This window comes from Hemibagrus wyckioides, linkage group LG06, assembly GCF_019097595.1.
Source record: "Hemibagrus wyckioides isolate EC202008001 linkage group LG06, SWU_Hwy_1.0, whole genome shotgun sequence".
NCBI classification, from domain to species: domain Eukaryota; kingdom Metazoa; phylum Chordata; class Actinopteri; order Siluriformes; family Bagridae; genus Hemibagrus; species Hemibagrus wyckioides.
In genome coordinates, this window is record NC_080715.1 from 12,981,180 (window position 1) to 12,996,435 (window position 15,256).

Here is a 15,256-nt window from a genome sequence, read left to right on the forward strand (position 1 = left end):
AGGAGCCACACCTGAGTCCATTCGATTCATCTTTGCCTTCAAACAACTTTTACATGTCTCCTATTTGCTGGCATAAAATCCTGCAGCCTTTGTGAGTAAGATTGATGACCCCCTGTGTATAAGGCCATCAGTAAACACCAGTTTATCAAATCCAATAAAAACCAAGGAATGATGATTGTTTTAAAACTTTATTTTTCCCCTTTACAATTGAAATAAACAACAGTTTACATTATATAACAGGTTTTTAATGTAGTTCCCCTTCCCATGTCTGTGAATCATTATCATTGTCTCATGTTACTAAGACACAGACATTTATGTGACCATTTCATGCAATGTGTCAGATGATCGCGTTTCATCTTAATGAAACCACAAAATCAACTAGCAGGCCTCATATGGTGGTATGTGGTAAATCATGATGCACGTGACCCACATACTCACAAGCACACTCAGACACACACTTTCATACAAAATTCAGAGAATTAGCAGTTGAATATTGACGTTCGTTTTAACAAATAACTGCCGCAGTTTCATCTTCATTCATAATCTGTTGGCCTTTGCACACTTTCAGCTTTATCTCCTTTATTCCTCCATAGCTGCCTGGAATTGTGGGTCACAGCATCACTGAGGATATATATATTTATATATATATATATATATATAAAAAAAAAAAAAACCCTGAGGGCCTGTGTGGCATGGAAATGTCTTGTTTCAGATTGGATCAAATTCTGTTGCTGTTTTCTTTGCACCTTGGCTATCTTCTCTGTTTTACATGACGTCCTGCTGGTGCTGTGTAGATTCACTGACAACCTATATGAAGAGACAAGTGGAGATCAGTCACAGGTCAAATGGAGGACACATAAAATCCTTAGTAAAAGATTTAGAAGACGTGTAAGGTAAATAAAGTGCTAAAAAAAGACAGTGTGGTTTAAGATGAATTCAAAGTAATATGTGTCAAATTTATATCAGATAAAAATAATAGGACTAGTGCAAATCTTTCAAATCTGGGAAATGATTTTTTAAGTGCTAACTTTCCTCAGCACTACAGGAAGAACAACCATTATGAGTATTGAGTGGATGTTAATGATGCTGCAGGCCTACAGTGCCTTATGTTGAGTCCAGTAACCTTTAAAGTGAAGGGGTTGGATTCTCTAAGGAAACATTAGGAGGAGCGAGAGGGGATACGAGACAAAATGGAACTGCTGCTTAACTTACACACTGAGCGCTCATGGCACTCATTGCCTCGCGAGAAGTTTTAGACTAGAGATGAATGAAAAATAAGCAAGCTGATGAGTTCAGGTTTGGAACAGCAATGAGGTGTTTGCATAAATGATCAAAGCTCTGCAAGGATGACTAATGCCTTAGAAAGATGTGTGTGTATGTGCGTGTGTCACCTCTCCATCACGGGTCTCTATGGTCTTGATCAGAACTGTTTTCTTGGAGTGGATCTCAGAGGCACGTGGCTGTGTGAACTGCTCAGGGCTGGTCTCTGTAATATTCACAATCACCATTACATTAAACCACATGATGTTATTTACTAAATAGTTGCATTTGCATTCATATAAACTAGTTGCATTTGAATGCATTTACTCTCTTCCATCACAGTATCACAATGTAATGGAATAATACTTCTAATAAATTCTGTATACATAATGTATTATGTAATGATATCTTAATAATAAGATTCTAGGCATTATTTATAATGCACTGTAACGTAAGACCCAGTATGTTATTTGTACTGCAAGTTTAAGTTCTTATTTGTGCTTTATAACATGTAAACAAGGGCCTATATGTCATGGATGCTAGATGATACGTTATAAATGATTTTAGAATTTATTGTGGATAGAGGATTGTCAGGAAGATGAGGTTTTGCTCCCCCTGGTGGGGAATTTAAGGAGTTCACATTCATTAACCGTTTAATTTCCGGGCTGGTGGTTAGATCTAGACTAGGTCTCCATATAAAGACCTGTAATATTTTTCCCAGCCTGTAAATAATTTGGAGAGTTTTGTATATGTATATTCATTCTTCCTTATTTATGGTATATTGTACACTTTAAATCTTGTGCTGCTCTTGTGATAAGTCCTAGTTGTTGGTACACCAAATTTCCCATAGGGGATTAATAAAATACTTCTACTAATACTGTTGCTCACCTCTGACATCACCTCTGAAGCTCAAGGAGGAATACGCCTGCGGAGGCAGAGAGATCCTGAAAAGTCGAAATGTTGTATAAGTATAATGTCATATAAGGCTTGAAATGTCTGGCTCAGTAAAGAGTAATACAGAGAATTAATAAATGAAAAAACCTTATCAGCAGTTACAGAATTAAACTGTTCTAAATGAAAAACAATTTCTTTACCTGCTTTCCTCTCCCTCCAGCAGCTTCCTATAGGTGGCAATCTCTACATCCAGGGCCATCTTGACATTAAGAAGGTCCTGGTACTCACGAAGATGACGAGCCATGTCATCTTTCATTTTGGCAATCTCAGCCTCAAGACGAGCAATGGTGTCCTGGTAACCGCCAGCCTCGCGGCCCATCCTTTCTTCCATCTCCCTCATCTGCCTAATCAGAGACTCGTTCTATATATAGAGTAGAAATAGGAGTGAAATATTAAGAAGAATGATAAAAAAAACAACCACATGTTCCAGATACAAAGTGGTAGTCACCCAGTTATCTCAGTTTTAGCCAGTGTGTAAATACCCACCAAACTCCTGAACAAACATAATAAAGACCTGCCAATAACTAGCCAGGTGTACTGAGGCTGAGCTCATGTTTGCATTGACGTGGGTGCTGGTAATTGTTCGTGCAGAACATCTTTTACGAGGATGGTGAGATTAAATATGGCTTACGGTGCCCTTGAGGGAATCGATCTCGCAGGTATAGGACTGGATTTGGTGGCGGAACTCCATAGTCTCCTGCTTGGCCAGTCTCAATGCATCATTGTTCTTGGACACAGCTTGGTTCAGATCTGATACCTGGAGAAAAGAGAGATAAGCTGCACTCAGTAGGGTTACTAGAGAATATCTTATCATTCCACATTGTTATCAGTGTTAGGACAGCTACCTGTCACTGCATAATTAGTGAGGTGTTTAATGAATGGTGTTGAAACTGTAGATTTGTTAAAAAGGATATGAAATTCTCAGATTATTTTACTTAGGCCTTAATGTGTTGAGATGATCATATTTGCTTTGTAGTGTTTTATTCATATGACTGACCTTGGACTTGTACCACTCCTCAGCTTCTGAAATGTTCTTGGCTGCGATGGCCTCATACTGGCTGCGGATGTCCCTCAGTGCAGCGGTCAGGTCAGGCTTGGACATGTCCATTTGGATTTGGACCTGAGTATCCTGCATCTGACTCTGCAGCTCACGGATCTCCTGTACATAAAAAAAAAAAAAAAACACAAAAAAAAGTGAAGATATGTATACTCTCAGGGAAAAAAGCACTAGTTGTAGGTTTTTTGGAGAGTTCTTAGCTCCATTGAATGGTTCCACTTGGATGCCTCACTGAATTGTATGGTTCTCCATACAACCTTTAAGTGTTTTCTCAGGGGGACACATGCAGAACTTGACCTTTAACAGTGTACCATCCATACATTTATAGATGAGGTTTCAGCATTAGAGTGAATCATTCCAATGAAAATTTTGTAACATGATCAATGTAAAAAGCCTTCTATAAGCAATATAAAGATTAATCAATTTGTTTGCACTGTCACATGTCTGTCATGAACTGTAGATTTGACCTTATACTCAGAATATAAAAGTAAAACAGATAAATGTATGAACAGATGAATGTAAACTAATCCTGTGAAAAAGCACTGTGAAAATAGACAACGTGGGACGTGTTTTTTTTCCTGTTCTGTATCACAGCTGCGTGTGAAGATCTCTTTCTCTCTTTCTCTCTTTCTCTCTCTCTCTCTCTCTCTCTCAGGTTTTAATTATAGAAATACATCTGTTCCATTGCATTACACTGCCCCCTCCCTGTCAGAGCACAGCTGACAAACACACACACACCAGGCTAATGTTTTACCCTTAAATGTCAGACAAAAAAAGAAGACAGCATGAAAGGCTCCAACCTTTGGAGATTTGGCATGTATGTGTGTGTGTGTGTGTGTGTCTGTTCGTGTGGGTGGTGGGTAGAAGTGTATGCACGCTTCATTCCTTGTAAATACTACATATAAATGATTTACCTTTGGACAGGAATAGAACAGGAGTGTTGATAGTCTGCTAATGTCCACATGACATTTGTGACTGACCGACAGAGAACGAATGTGTGACTTAGTGAACGGTCTGAAAAGCACACGCACGCACCTCCTCATGGATCTTCTTGAGGAAGGCAATCTCCTCATGAAGGCTCTCGATGCGTCTCTCCAAGTCCAGCCTGGCAAGAGTGGCAGCATCAACATCCTACCAAAAATAAAAAGCCACGTGGATTAAGCACAAAAGTACTGGGAAAAATGTAAAGATTAAATATGAAGGTTTTAAGAGATGAACATTTGATCTCATTATAACAGGATGTGGAGACTTACAGCTCTGAAAGCAGAGAGGTTATTCTCAGCCTCTTCTTTCTGGTGGATTTCCTCCTGAAGTCTGCCGAAGAACACAAATGGAGGTCAGTGACCTTAAATCATGCTTACTTCTGAGGTTTAACGGAAGTTTTTACACCACAAACCCTAGCATAAACATTTTATTACATGTCTAGATATTTATTTAAATATATAGCAATCTATAGAACCAAGATGTGTTTTACCAAGATGATTATTTTAATAATTAATACCAGAATTCAAATCCTGATAACACAACATATTACTCTTATACCACAACAATTTGTCACATCAACAACATCATTATGATTTTAAAATATTTATGAATGATATGCTTTTTATCCTAGTTTATGTTTTGAAACATTCACAGAACAAGTTAGTTCCTGTTACCACTTACACTGTAGCTGCTGAAAAGTCATTCTCTCACTAGCCTTTAATCCCGTCCCACAATTTCCCTCAATTCCCTCACCAGCCAGCTCTCCCGTATCACATGGCAGGCAGGGTAAAGGCTAACACATGCTTCCTCTGAGGCATGTGAAGCCAGATAATTGTACCTTTTCAGACTGCTGCTCATGCTGTGTCACAGGGTAGTGTAAAATACATAGAGGAAATGTGCTCTCCTGCACGTACATAAGCTCACAGGATACCAACAACTGGTTAGTGTCACTGTGATTGACAAGAGAGAGTATGGCCATATGGTCCCTTGGCTTCTGGCCATGGATGACTGTGGCATTTTCGGGGTTCAAACTCATGATCTTCGTCTTAAAAAAGCAGAAAATGCAGCTTGTTACCAAAGAAACTGCAAATTTTCCGAAGACCATATCATAAAAAGGAAAAATTTTATCTTCTTCTTACATATTATATATCCATACTAAATATTTTTCTTTACCAAGTAACATCTTTTTGATATTGCTTACGTTATGTGAACCATCTATATCACACCACCTGTGAATTATTTGATGCTATAGAAATAATAACACAGCAAAATAAACGCATCAGTATAAACTCGTGACATGCATTGCACTGTTGTGAGAGCTGCTGATCAACACCTTCTGACTAATCACAGTCAAGCATTTGATAGCACTGTATCATAAAATGTAATGCACAATACACCTTTCTGTCAAACAGACTTGCTGAATGATTCCTCACAGTGACAAGCTTCTGGTTGTAAAAAAAAAAAATAAGGCTTTAATTGTCAATTCTATTTAGGTGCACGTTTATTTTTGTGAGATATTGTGAGAAGATATTTTTTGCCATATTGCCCACCCCTTCCCCTAACAAACATTTATTCCAAATGTAGCTGCTTTCCATTTATAGAGGAAAAAAAAAACACCAGAAAGGGCAATGGACAATGCTCTGGTGTGACCTTCCCATTAAAGAGCAATGCAAGGGGTCAATGAGGATATGGGATTTAGCCAACGTGGAATCACACGATTGCATCGGTCATTAAAACTGATGTCCCTGACTCCTTTGAAATGACTACACTTAGATTATCTAGCACGTATCCGGTTGCATGCGTGTCATTGTTGGTATGCTGATTATGTCTGATAATATTTCAATGACAGATGCTGGAGTCACGCCATGACTATCACTATGCCGTGTATGATCACTCAATTACATGCTACCCTACAGGAATCACGAGTGAACCGCCATGCAAATGCTTAATAACAGGTGTCATTGCCCTTTTTAAGCCCTGCATATGTGTATATTTAAACTATGTTCTCAGTCCTCCCCTTTTTGGTCGTCCTCTTAATGCGGAGATCCACTCTGCTTGAGCCATGCCTAGAAATAGCATCTGCTTTTACCAGCCTGCAAACGGCTCCTGTGAATCATTATTGTTAATGTAGGGCAGTTATACTCTAATGCCTACGGTCTCTTGAGTGCTACGCACTCACTCTACCACACACACACACACATACACACATACACACACTGAGGGAGGCTGAGCGATAAGGGTATTTTAGGAGATGAGAATTCTCTACAGTGCTGGGGGGTGGGTATATCAAAGAGGATAATAATAGCTTACTAATCTGGGAGCCATGTTACATTACAGTGGATCCTCTTGCAGTTGGGAAAGCAACTCAAGCAATGTCAAACCATTCTCCCAATATCATACACACTTCATATGTGAGCGATGCAGCAGTGGTTACTGAACACCATGGGTTATATTGTTCCACTCATTCATCTCTCTCTCTCTCTCTCTCTCTCTCTCTCTCTCTCTCTCATTTACACACCTTAATTCATGAAGAGTTTCTGTACTTTCAAATTCCCTCTACGTCTACCCACTTGCCCCCCTTGGTAGATTATGATTAATATTTTAACAGCTGGAATTGTGTCCAGAGCTTACTCCCTTTTACACTTTTTAGCCTTCACCATCACTATAGCTGCTAATTGAATCTTCTCAAAAAATACCTGCAGGCTAAAATGAAATTGCTTTTCTGCAGTATTCGGCGGGGGGAAAAATTGCACATTTGAACTTTTCCACAGGCAGTCTTTTGAAATATTGTTCGGCTGTTCGAAACTGTGCTCCTCTGTATTCTTGGAATCTGACCATGAAGGTCTTTGCTCATGCATGGGCAATGTTTCTGTCAAACTCTGGAACCTAGACCATATATTTACATTAACTTCAAATAGAAGTTCAGTGTTATTGCCATAATAAATATCCTTTATAAAGAAACTCAAGAATATTGCTAGATATAAAGTCCCACTATAATATAAACGCTACAATAAATAGGACATTTTGTATCCCCCTGTTCGCTGCTCTTATCGGTTACCCACATATGTGAGTTATGGAGGGAGTCTGTTTGTTGAGTGTTACAAAGATCAGTGTAGTGGAGAACCTAGAGGCTTTAGCACTAGGCTAAAAACTCACTATGTCCTTCAAACAGCCTTGCATAAAGTCGAACCATTCAATACTAATTGAATGCGCACATTTTTAAGGAAGTTGTTACAGTGGAATCTCAACATATGCTGAGATAATTTGACTCTCAGTACACTCACTCCAGAGGTGATTATGATCTGTTTATTCTCATTTCTAGAAAAACGATGTCTTAAAAGAGCAGAGCCACAGAGCACCCCGGCTTAATTTAAATAATATATGGTGGGATTTCTCAAATTTTTTCACAGATTTCCTAATTATACAACATTTAATACCTATTCAAATATTAGGCAAATTAAGCAAACACGCATCACTATTTGTTTACTCTTATTCCTGAACTTTTTTAACTTTTTAAGCTTGTTGCACTTAAATAAAACATTTCAAAATGTTTTTTCCCTATTATTATAACTATTATATAATAATTATAATAATTACTATTGGATTATTTCTGATAATAATATAACTTAATGAAATAATTTATAGAATTGTAAAGATTTAAATGAACATATCAGTGGAATTAGCATTATTTTACACCCATTTTATTCAGGAGACTGCTATTAAAGTTATTAATCACAGCTTTGTGTCACTGACCTGACAGATATGTGTTTTGTGACTCATCAAACTATCTACTTTTGAAATTTCTCTCACCTGAGTTTGAGTTTCTGTAGGTCATCAGCCAAGTTGTCACGCTCCACCTCAACGCGAGCTCTCTGGTTGGTCAGAGTGTCCACCTGCCTGCGCAGCTCCCTCATCTCCTCCTCGTACAGCTCAGCAATGCGTGTGGGCTCACGGCCCCTCAGGCGCTCGATCTCTACAGACAGGGCCTGGTTCTGCTGCTCGAGGAAGCGCACCTTCTCAATGTAACTGGCGAAGCGGTCATTCAGGTGCTGTAGCTCGGCCTTCTCGTTGGTGCGTGTGTGCAGGAAATCCTGGTTCATGGCGTCAGCCAGGCTGAAGTCTAGCTTATCACCCAAACCGGCGTAGGAGCGGCTCACGACTCCACCACCATAGCCATAGGAGGATGCTCCGGAGCGGTGGCCTGAGTAAACAGGGGCCGAGGAGGAGGTCTTGGTCACTTCATAGACTCTGGAAGAAACGCGGGAAGAGCCAGAAGAACCATGGCCAAACAGGGAGCTGGACATAGTGGAGCCTAAGCCGGAGCCGAAGGTTCGACGGTAGGAAGAGGCCGTTTCAGCAGATGAGAAAGACTTGCTCATGGTCTTAAAGTTGTAGAGTAGGGTGTGTGCTGCTAGTAAAGTAACCGGGTTGACAGACTTGAACAGAATGAAGAGCAGAAGTCTGGAAAGCTGCTATATGTAGCCTTGGTCACATTTTACCCCCTCCCTCATATCCATCATCCTCTCCTCAGCCCACCCTGTTCACTCAGCTGTCATGGGGTTTCCAGTAGTTGGTTTGGAGGAGTTGCCAGTAAAAGTGTGAGATAGATAGCATGAGTGAGTTAGTGGTGACGAGCAGTGGCTTAGATTCAGTTACCTGAAAGTCTAGTAAGTTTGAAATCTAGTATTCCATGCTAAATGGATGACTGTCACAGTATCAACAATCTTAAAAAATTAATTTTCCAGTTCCACCTATGATTGACGCAAATATAAGATAGGAAATAAATATACTTATATACAGGAACACATAAGTATAATCTGCTGTGATTCAGGGACTCTTAAACACTTACAACTCTGTTGGGTTTTTATTTTTTTAATAGAAAACACTTTTTTAGCAGTGTATGATTTAAATCTAAGGGTCCATCTGCCTTGTGAAAGATCACCCCACATTTTAGCATTAGTTATATTAGATCATGGCTCCAAGTTTCTTGCTACATTCACACACACCTCAGGCCTTCCATGTGTGGTGGGTTGCCAGATATTCACACTTGTTCAGGAAGTCTGTGGGCGAGAGGCTGTTCAGCAGAATGGCATGCGGCAGCCTTCGGGAAGACGGACCACAGAAGCCCGTAATGATTCAGTGCTTTATTTATTCAGGGCTGTGAGGGCTTGTATCTCATTACAGATTAACAAAAGCGAAAATCAGATTTTAATTCTTGATACAGATCAAATTTTTCTGAGGTCTATAGTGTAGTAAATTATTCATGAATAATTAAACCTCGTGTGTGGCTTACGGTTTCTACGTGCCTGGAACAATCTACTGTCAGCATTACTATTGTTATTATTGGATCTTAGCCATCTTTACATTTTGAATGATGGAACTGGCTACAGTGAAAGCTATTTGTGAGGTCACACATGCAAGTATAGTCATTGTTGTGTTAATATTCTGCTGAAGAAACTTTTAATGCTAGTAGAGGTCAATATATCACCTAGCCAAATTTCTTTGTCATTCTAAGTAGCCTCCTTTTATCACATCTTTATTCAGCACTTCAGATGACTACTCTGAATAAAACAGATATGAAACCCTGTAAGAGCTTTGGCATGCCCACCTCCCCCCTCTGTCTGCAGTACTGTTCCCCTGGCTGAATAGTCTGTGTTACTCCACAGCTGCTGCTGTCATTGCTATTAATAGGCTTTTAGTTTGAACACTGTCCCTTGAATGTTCTTCTTAGGGCCCCTCAGAGAGCACGAGACCTGACAACTTTAAAACACTAACGGTCTTCAACTGGAGCATCTCTATAAACACTGAGGGAAGAGGGAAAACCAAGAAATACACACACCTACTATTACTAAACAAAACATCTTGTTTTCACTCAGGTTGAATGAGTCAAATCAAACACCACTTGAGATAAGCAGTCCTTCAATAAACATGTTCGTTTTAACCTTGTGGTAAAGGATTGTGTGAAATCTTCTTTCGGGGGAACTTGAACAAGCAACTAGAAACTTCCAGACTCCCCGAAATCACAGCAGACTGCAGTCTCCCAGAATGCAAAGTGCTGTTTGACAGATGGCACTAAAGTCTCCATTTATAGACAAGCAGGTTAAAGAACAGTTGTTGTTGTGTTTATTTTTTTTTTTTTTACCTGCAGGCTTGCTGCATAGTCTCTAGTTCATTCTCTCAATTCTGTTCTTCTGTTGTAAATCTAGTTCTAGTTATTACTACAGGCACAGGCTTATGTCCCTTTATATGTTTACTGTTAGCAAGTAAATTTACAGACAGTGAAGTTGTTGGGCTTTATTTGCACTCTAACAGCATACAAGCTGTATTTTTCTCCTACTTAGAGATTCATAGATGTTGTGTATGTTTATTTATTTTGTGCATTTCTGTGTACTCTACATTATTATAGCAGTATATCATAACAATTGATGTTTTTTTTAATGGTTGGATTCATTATTTTGTGCCAGATAGCACTTTTAGGTTAACCTAAAACTTCCTGAGGGCACTCTGTCTTAGTGGTTAACAGGTATGCCTCTGGGATTTCTCTGAGTACCAAGTCCAAAGACATTTGATGTAGGTGGGTTGGCGTCTAAATTGAGTGAATGCGCATGTGAGTGTTGCCCCCCCCATCCATGGTGTCACCTGTCTTTTGCTCTGAGTCATCTGGGACAGGCTCCAGATTCCCCACATCCCTGTGTAGGATAAGCAGTACAGAAAATGGACGGATGGATATGAATGTTATAATTGAATGACATCATGAATGTTGCAGTTCTAAATATATGTGGTTCTAGATCATTCTGTTTTCTGCCTGAGAATTTTCCCCCATTTTACATTTACAGCATTTGGCCGACACCCTTGTCCACATTTAGAGAACTGAGCAGTTGAGGGTTAAGGCCCTTGATCAAGTTAAAGCATTTCCAACATCATGTCCTTTTTATGCAGCGTTCAGCCTAAAGCATTGTGTGAGCAAAATCCATAAACAGTGAAGCAAACGGTCAAGTGTTTTTCAGAAATTTGTAGAAAGTTTGTAAGTAGCATCTTAAGTAACATTTTAATGTAAAATGTCCTTGACATTGTGACTGTAGGTTAATAAATCTATCTTGGCCTTTTCTGTGGAGAGATTTAGTTTTAGTTTCCCAGTGCTGTGCATTGGTTTGGTATTTGTTTTGTGTCTCAGGTGTCATGATAGCCCAAAGGGACTCACACAACACCTCATCTAATGTGCTGTAATTTTTGTTCAGGTTCTCACTCTGTACCAAGGGAGCTGTTAGAGAGCAGAGCAACATGGCCTTTTTGGGGCAAGAGAACTCGGTGAAACTTTGACATTTACACCGTGTGTCATGTTTACTGAAATAACATGAAAATTTTAGTCTACTGTGCAGTTGCTCTAGTACGTAGTAACATTCTGGAGGATTCTAGCAGCCCAAGTGGGTCAGCAGAATGGAAATAGCTTGATGTAGCAATTTTAGAAAGTGGCATGATGGGGGAAAAAAACACAGAGGAGTTCCCCTCTTCTGAGTTAAGAGACACAGCATGTGTGCCTGGAATAAAAATATGTGTAAGGCAAATAAATAATGAAAGACTGGGGAATCTTCTAAATCAGTAAATCTTTTTCATTTTGTTAGTAGAGCTTGTTCTTGATGATTATTCAAATGGTCCAAAGACAACATTATGAATGCTGTTATCTGTTACTTGGTAGACATGGCCCCTTTCTCACAGAAGCCTTGTTGCTACAATATGAGGTATAATTTTACTTAATCATGTTGCAGATGATCATTGTATTCCTCAAATCAATGTAGATTATTACTTTTGGCTTTGCTTCTTTCAGCAGACTGCTTCTACATAAAAAAAATGAATGACAGACACTATATATCTGTGAATAGGTTCCACTGGGGGTCACCACACATAGATAATTTCATTATACATTGCTTATAAGTAGCCTGAGTATAGAGTTACATTCAGTAGTACTTTGTGTGTATGTCTCTCACATACTGCTTTCCACCCCATTCAATCATGACATCATCCATCAAGAAAAAACACAAAGGAGAAAAATTAAGGAGGGACGGAATAACAGTGGTAATAATAATAATATTGATGATGATGATTATGAGAAAAGTCTAGACCCCTTCCCAGCCCTATAGAAAATAGAGAAAGTCTAGCTGAATAAGTTCAGTCCTTGTTGCTTGTATGAAAGCTGGTGTGGTGTTGCTGCATTCAGGTCACCCCTTAGTGTGATCATTTACCCAGGCTCACTTGCGACACAGAAAAACCCGGGCTTTCTGCCAGAGCAATAAATATACTGGCTGAAGGGCCTCTGTTTTTATAGCAACTGTGTCATAGAAACAGGCTTGCTTTTCAGCAGATGGAAATTGCACATCTACTATTTCATCCAAATATTCCTCAATTATTTCAAAAGTATTCTTAATGTTTAAAGAGCAAATGCAGTTTAGAGACAAAATAAGATTTGGTGATCCTTCTACTTGAGCTCAGAGACTTGATTTCATCATCTTCTACGATTACGTTAACTAGAAACCCCTAAGTAGCAGCTTTGCAGCATTCAGCTCTCACATCCTGTATATAAATATATTTCATTCGGTACCTGATAATGTGCCACTTATTTTAGTAGTGACACATTATCAGCTTATTGCTTAAGGGAAGTGATAGAGGAAAGCACCGGCTGGTAAATGGACTGACAGGTCAGAAATGATTTATCAACAGGTCAGATCTCACAAGGACCTCCTGTTGCCTGGTAACCACAAATACAGGCTCTGACATGTACAAGCCGCTCTGCTCCAGAGTGACCGTGTGTCCACTGGATGTTTATCTATGATAGTCAATCACATTATTCAATTTCAGGGAGACTGATCCTCCTCATACACAAATATAGATAAACTGACTCAGTTAAATGATATGATAATACATGATTCGTGTTAAATAATAAATTTACAAAAGGGTTGATTTTGGACTTGTTTTGTCTCCTGAACAGCTGTGTGGAGCTGTAGGTAACAGACCAGAGATTAAGCAGAAAAGCATCAATTATTTTGTGAAAGCAAGATTCTAATGAAGAAAATATTCCAGTGAGTGCAACTTCACTTTCCAGATGTTTTATTTTTTAATTATTATATTTGTTAATTATTTTTGTTATTATTATTATTATACATGAAAGTGTATGGGTTTAGCAAATAATCAGGCTGAATCCAGGAATTCAATATTTAAGATTTTTCCCTTTTCTGAAACCATAACCATCGAGGACATGTTAAACTCCCATGAGCCACTGAAGAGTCCAGCCTTACATTCCTGTCACTTGTACCTACATACCATTGGATCATTCATAGACACAGTAATATGCTGTTGGGACTTTAATGGGGTAAACCTCACTATACATGAACTTCTCTGCCCTCAAATTCTGTTTTCTATGTAACAAGCTGCATTTTTTATGTGATGACATTTTTATCCTTTCCTGTAGCATGGATCTTTCATCAGTGCATGGCCTGGCCAGCATGTGCCAGTATGGGGGAGGTGAGAGAGCAGCTCCTGGGAAGCACTGGGGTCTAAATGCCATGACATGTGACTCCAAACATAGGCGGGGGGTTAAGGAAAGGCGTGGGTGGCACTGCAGCAGGTCAGCTTTCAAAAAAAACAACCTGCAGCTGCCCTAGCAACCCCCAAACAGAATTCAACAAGAGGACAGGTAACATGAGAAAGGGAGAGAGAGAGAGAGAGAGAGAGAGAGAGAGAGAGAGCTCATCAGTGATTTCATATAAAGGTAGATATTGTAGGCTGCATTAGAAAAAAATACTCAACTAAAAATCAAATTATTTCTTTGTAAGATTTCCTAATTAGTTCATTTTTTTAAGTTCAATAAATATGTATGACAAATGATTCTGTTTATGTATTGTGCTTTGCAGTGATTTTCTGTCATAAAGGCGGTAGCCACCAGGCAATAACTACATGTGGACAGTGGGTGGCACTGTGACTTCGGGCTTTTTGGTAGATTTTTTTTAGTCGGTGGATCTTTTAGGATATCCATCTTGCTTACAAAAACTGATCCAATTTCAAAACAATATATATTTTAAGGAGACTGATCTTATTTATTTCTTTTTTGTTTGGTTTAATTTGAGGTTAGGTCTTTTACCTATAATTGAGAATGTTATTAAGTTATATATATATTTTAGTTATCCCAGAACATTCTGGTCAGCTCAGTGGTGTGTGTGTGTGTGCGTGCGTGTGTGTGTGTGTGTGTGAGAGAGAGAGAGAGAGAGAGAGAGGGAGAGAGAGAGAGAGAGTGAGTGAGTGAGTGAGACCTCCAGTGGGACATTTGCACAGTGATCCACAGCTGGAGTCCAGTTTTTATATACAGCACATTTAAAAGGGAAACATGATACTGATGGTCAGTGGTCACAGTTAAATTAATAATAAGAAGAAATGATGAAACAAAGATTCTCTAATTCTCTAATTTTACACTTTTCAAGGTCAAACATATAAATTACCAGAAGTCTGTAAATCAAGCATGGACAGAAGGATTTATTTATTTTATGCTACAATGGTGGAGATAATAAAAGTCTCCAATAAGCTCTGTTAATATAAAAGCATTTAAAATGTAACAAACTAACATTTTAATTTACATGGTTTTGATGCTGGGTGGAACGTGCTGGTAGACAGTAAAAGTTTGTAAATTCGCACTACTAATGCAAAGCTGTTTTAAGAAAATGACACAATAATATAGCAATTATTTCAAAGTGGATGTAAACACATTATCTAATTAACTAACAAAGGGTGGTCTACTGAATCACCAAATCAGTTTGGCCAATCAAGTTATTAGCCTGACCCACTTTCTCTTTCATAATGATTCATTAAGAGGATGTAAAAAAGGCACTAGAAGTCCACTGGGGAAAAAAAAAATCTGAGATCAACATATTTAAAATAATTGGAGAATTTACAGTTATATAAATTCAACTATAAAGTAACAAGGTAAATAATGTCAAGTTTGTGTTAAATAGAAAC

General features: G+C 38.8%; 1 protein-coding gene across 2 annotated transcripts; it reads right to left on the minus strand.

Annotated features, from left to right (window-relative positions):
* Positions 1-169: 169 nt before the first annotated feature.
* On the minus strand, positions 170-8,713 carry desma (desmin a). 2 transcript variants are annotated; one of them, XM_058392007.1, is made up of 10 exons: positions 8,066-8,713; positions 4,525-4,585; positions 4,307-4,402; positions 3,212-3,373; positions 2,846-2,971; positions 2,355-2,575; positions 2,149-2,204; positions 1,392-1,486; positions 1,213-1,257; positions 170-807 (listed from the first exon to the last, which is right to left on the minus strand). In XM_058392007.1, the coding sequence occupies exons 1-10, from the start codon at positions 8,632-8,634 to the stop codon at positions 766-768; spliced, it is 1,473 nt and encodes a 490-aa protein (XP_058247990.1). In that variant the 5' UTR covers positions 8,635-8,713; the 3' UTR covers positions 170-765. The 2 variants fall into 2 exon arrangements, with proteins under 2 accessions (XP_058247990.1, XP_058247991.1); XM_058392008.1 differs by lacking the exon at positions 1,213-1,257.
* Positions 8,714-15,256: the final 6,543 nt, after the last annotated feature.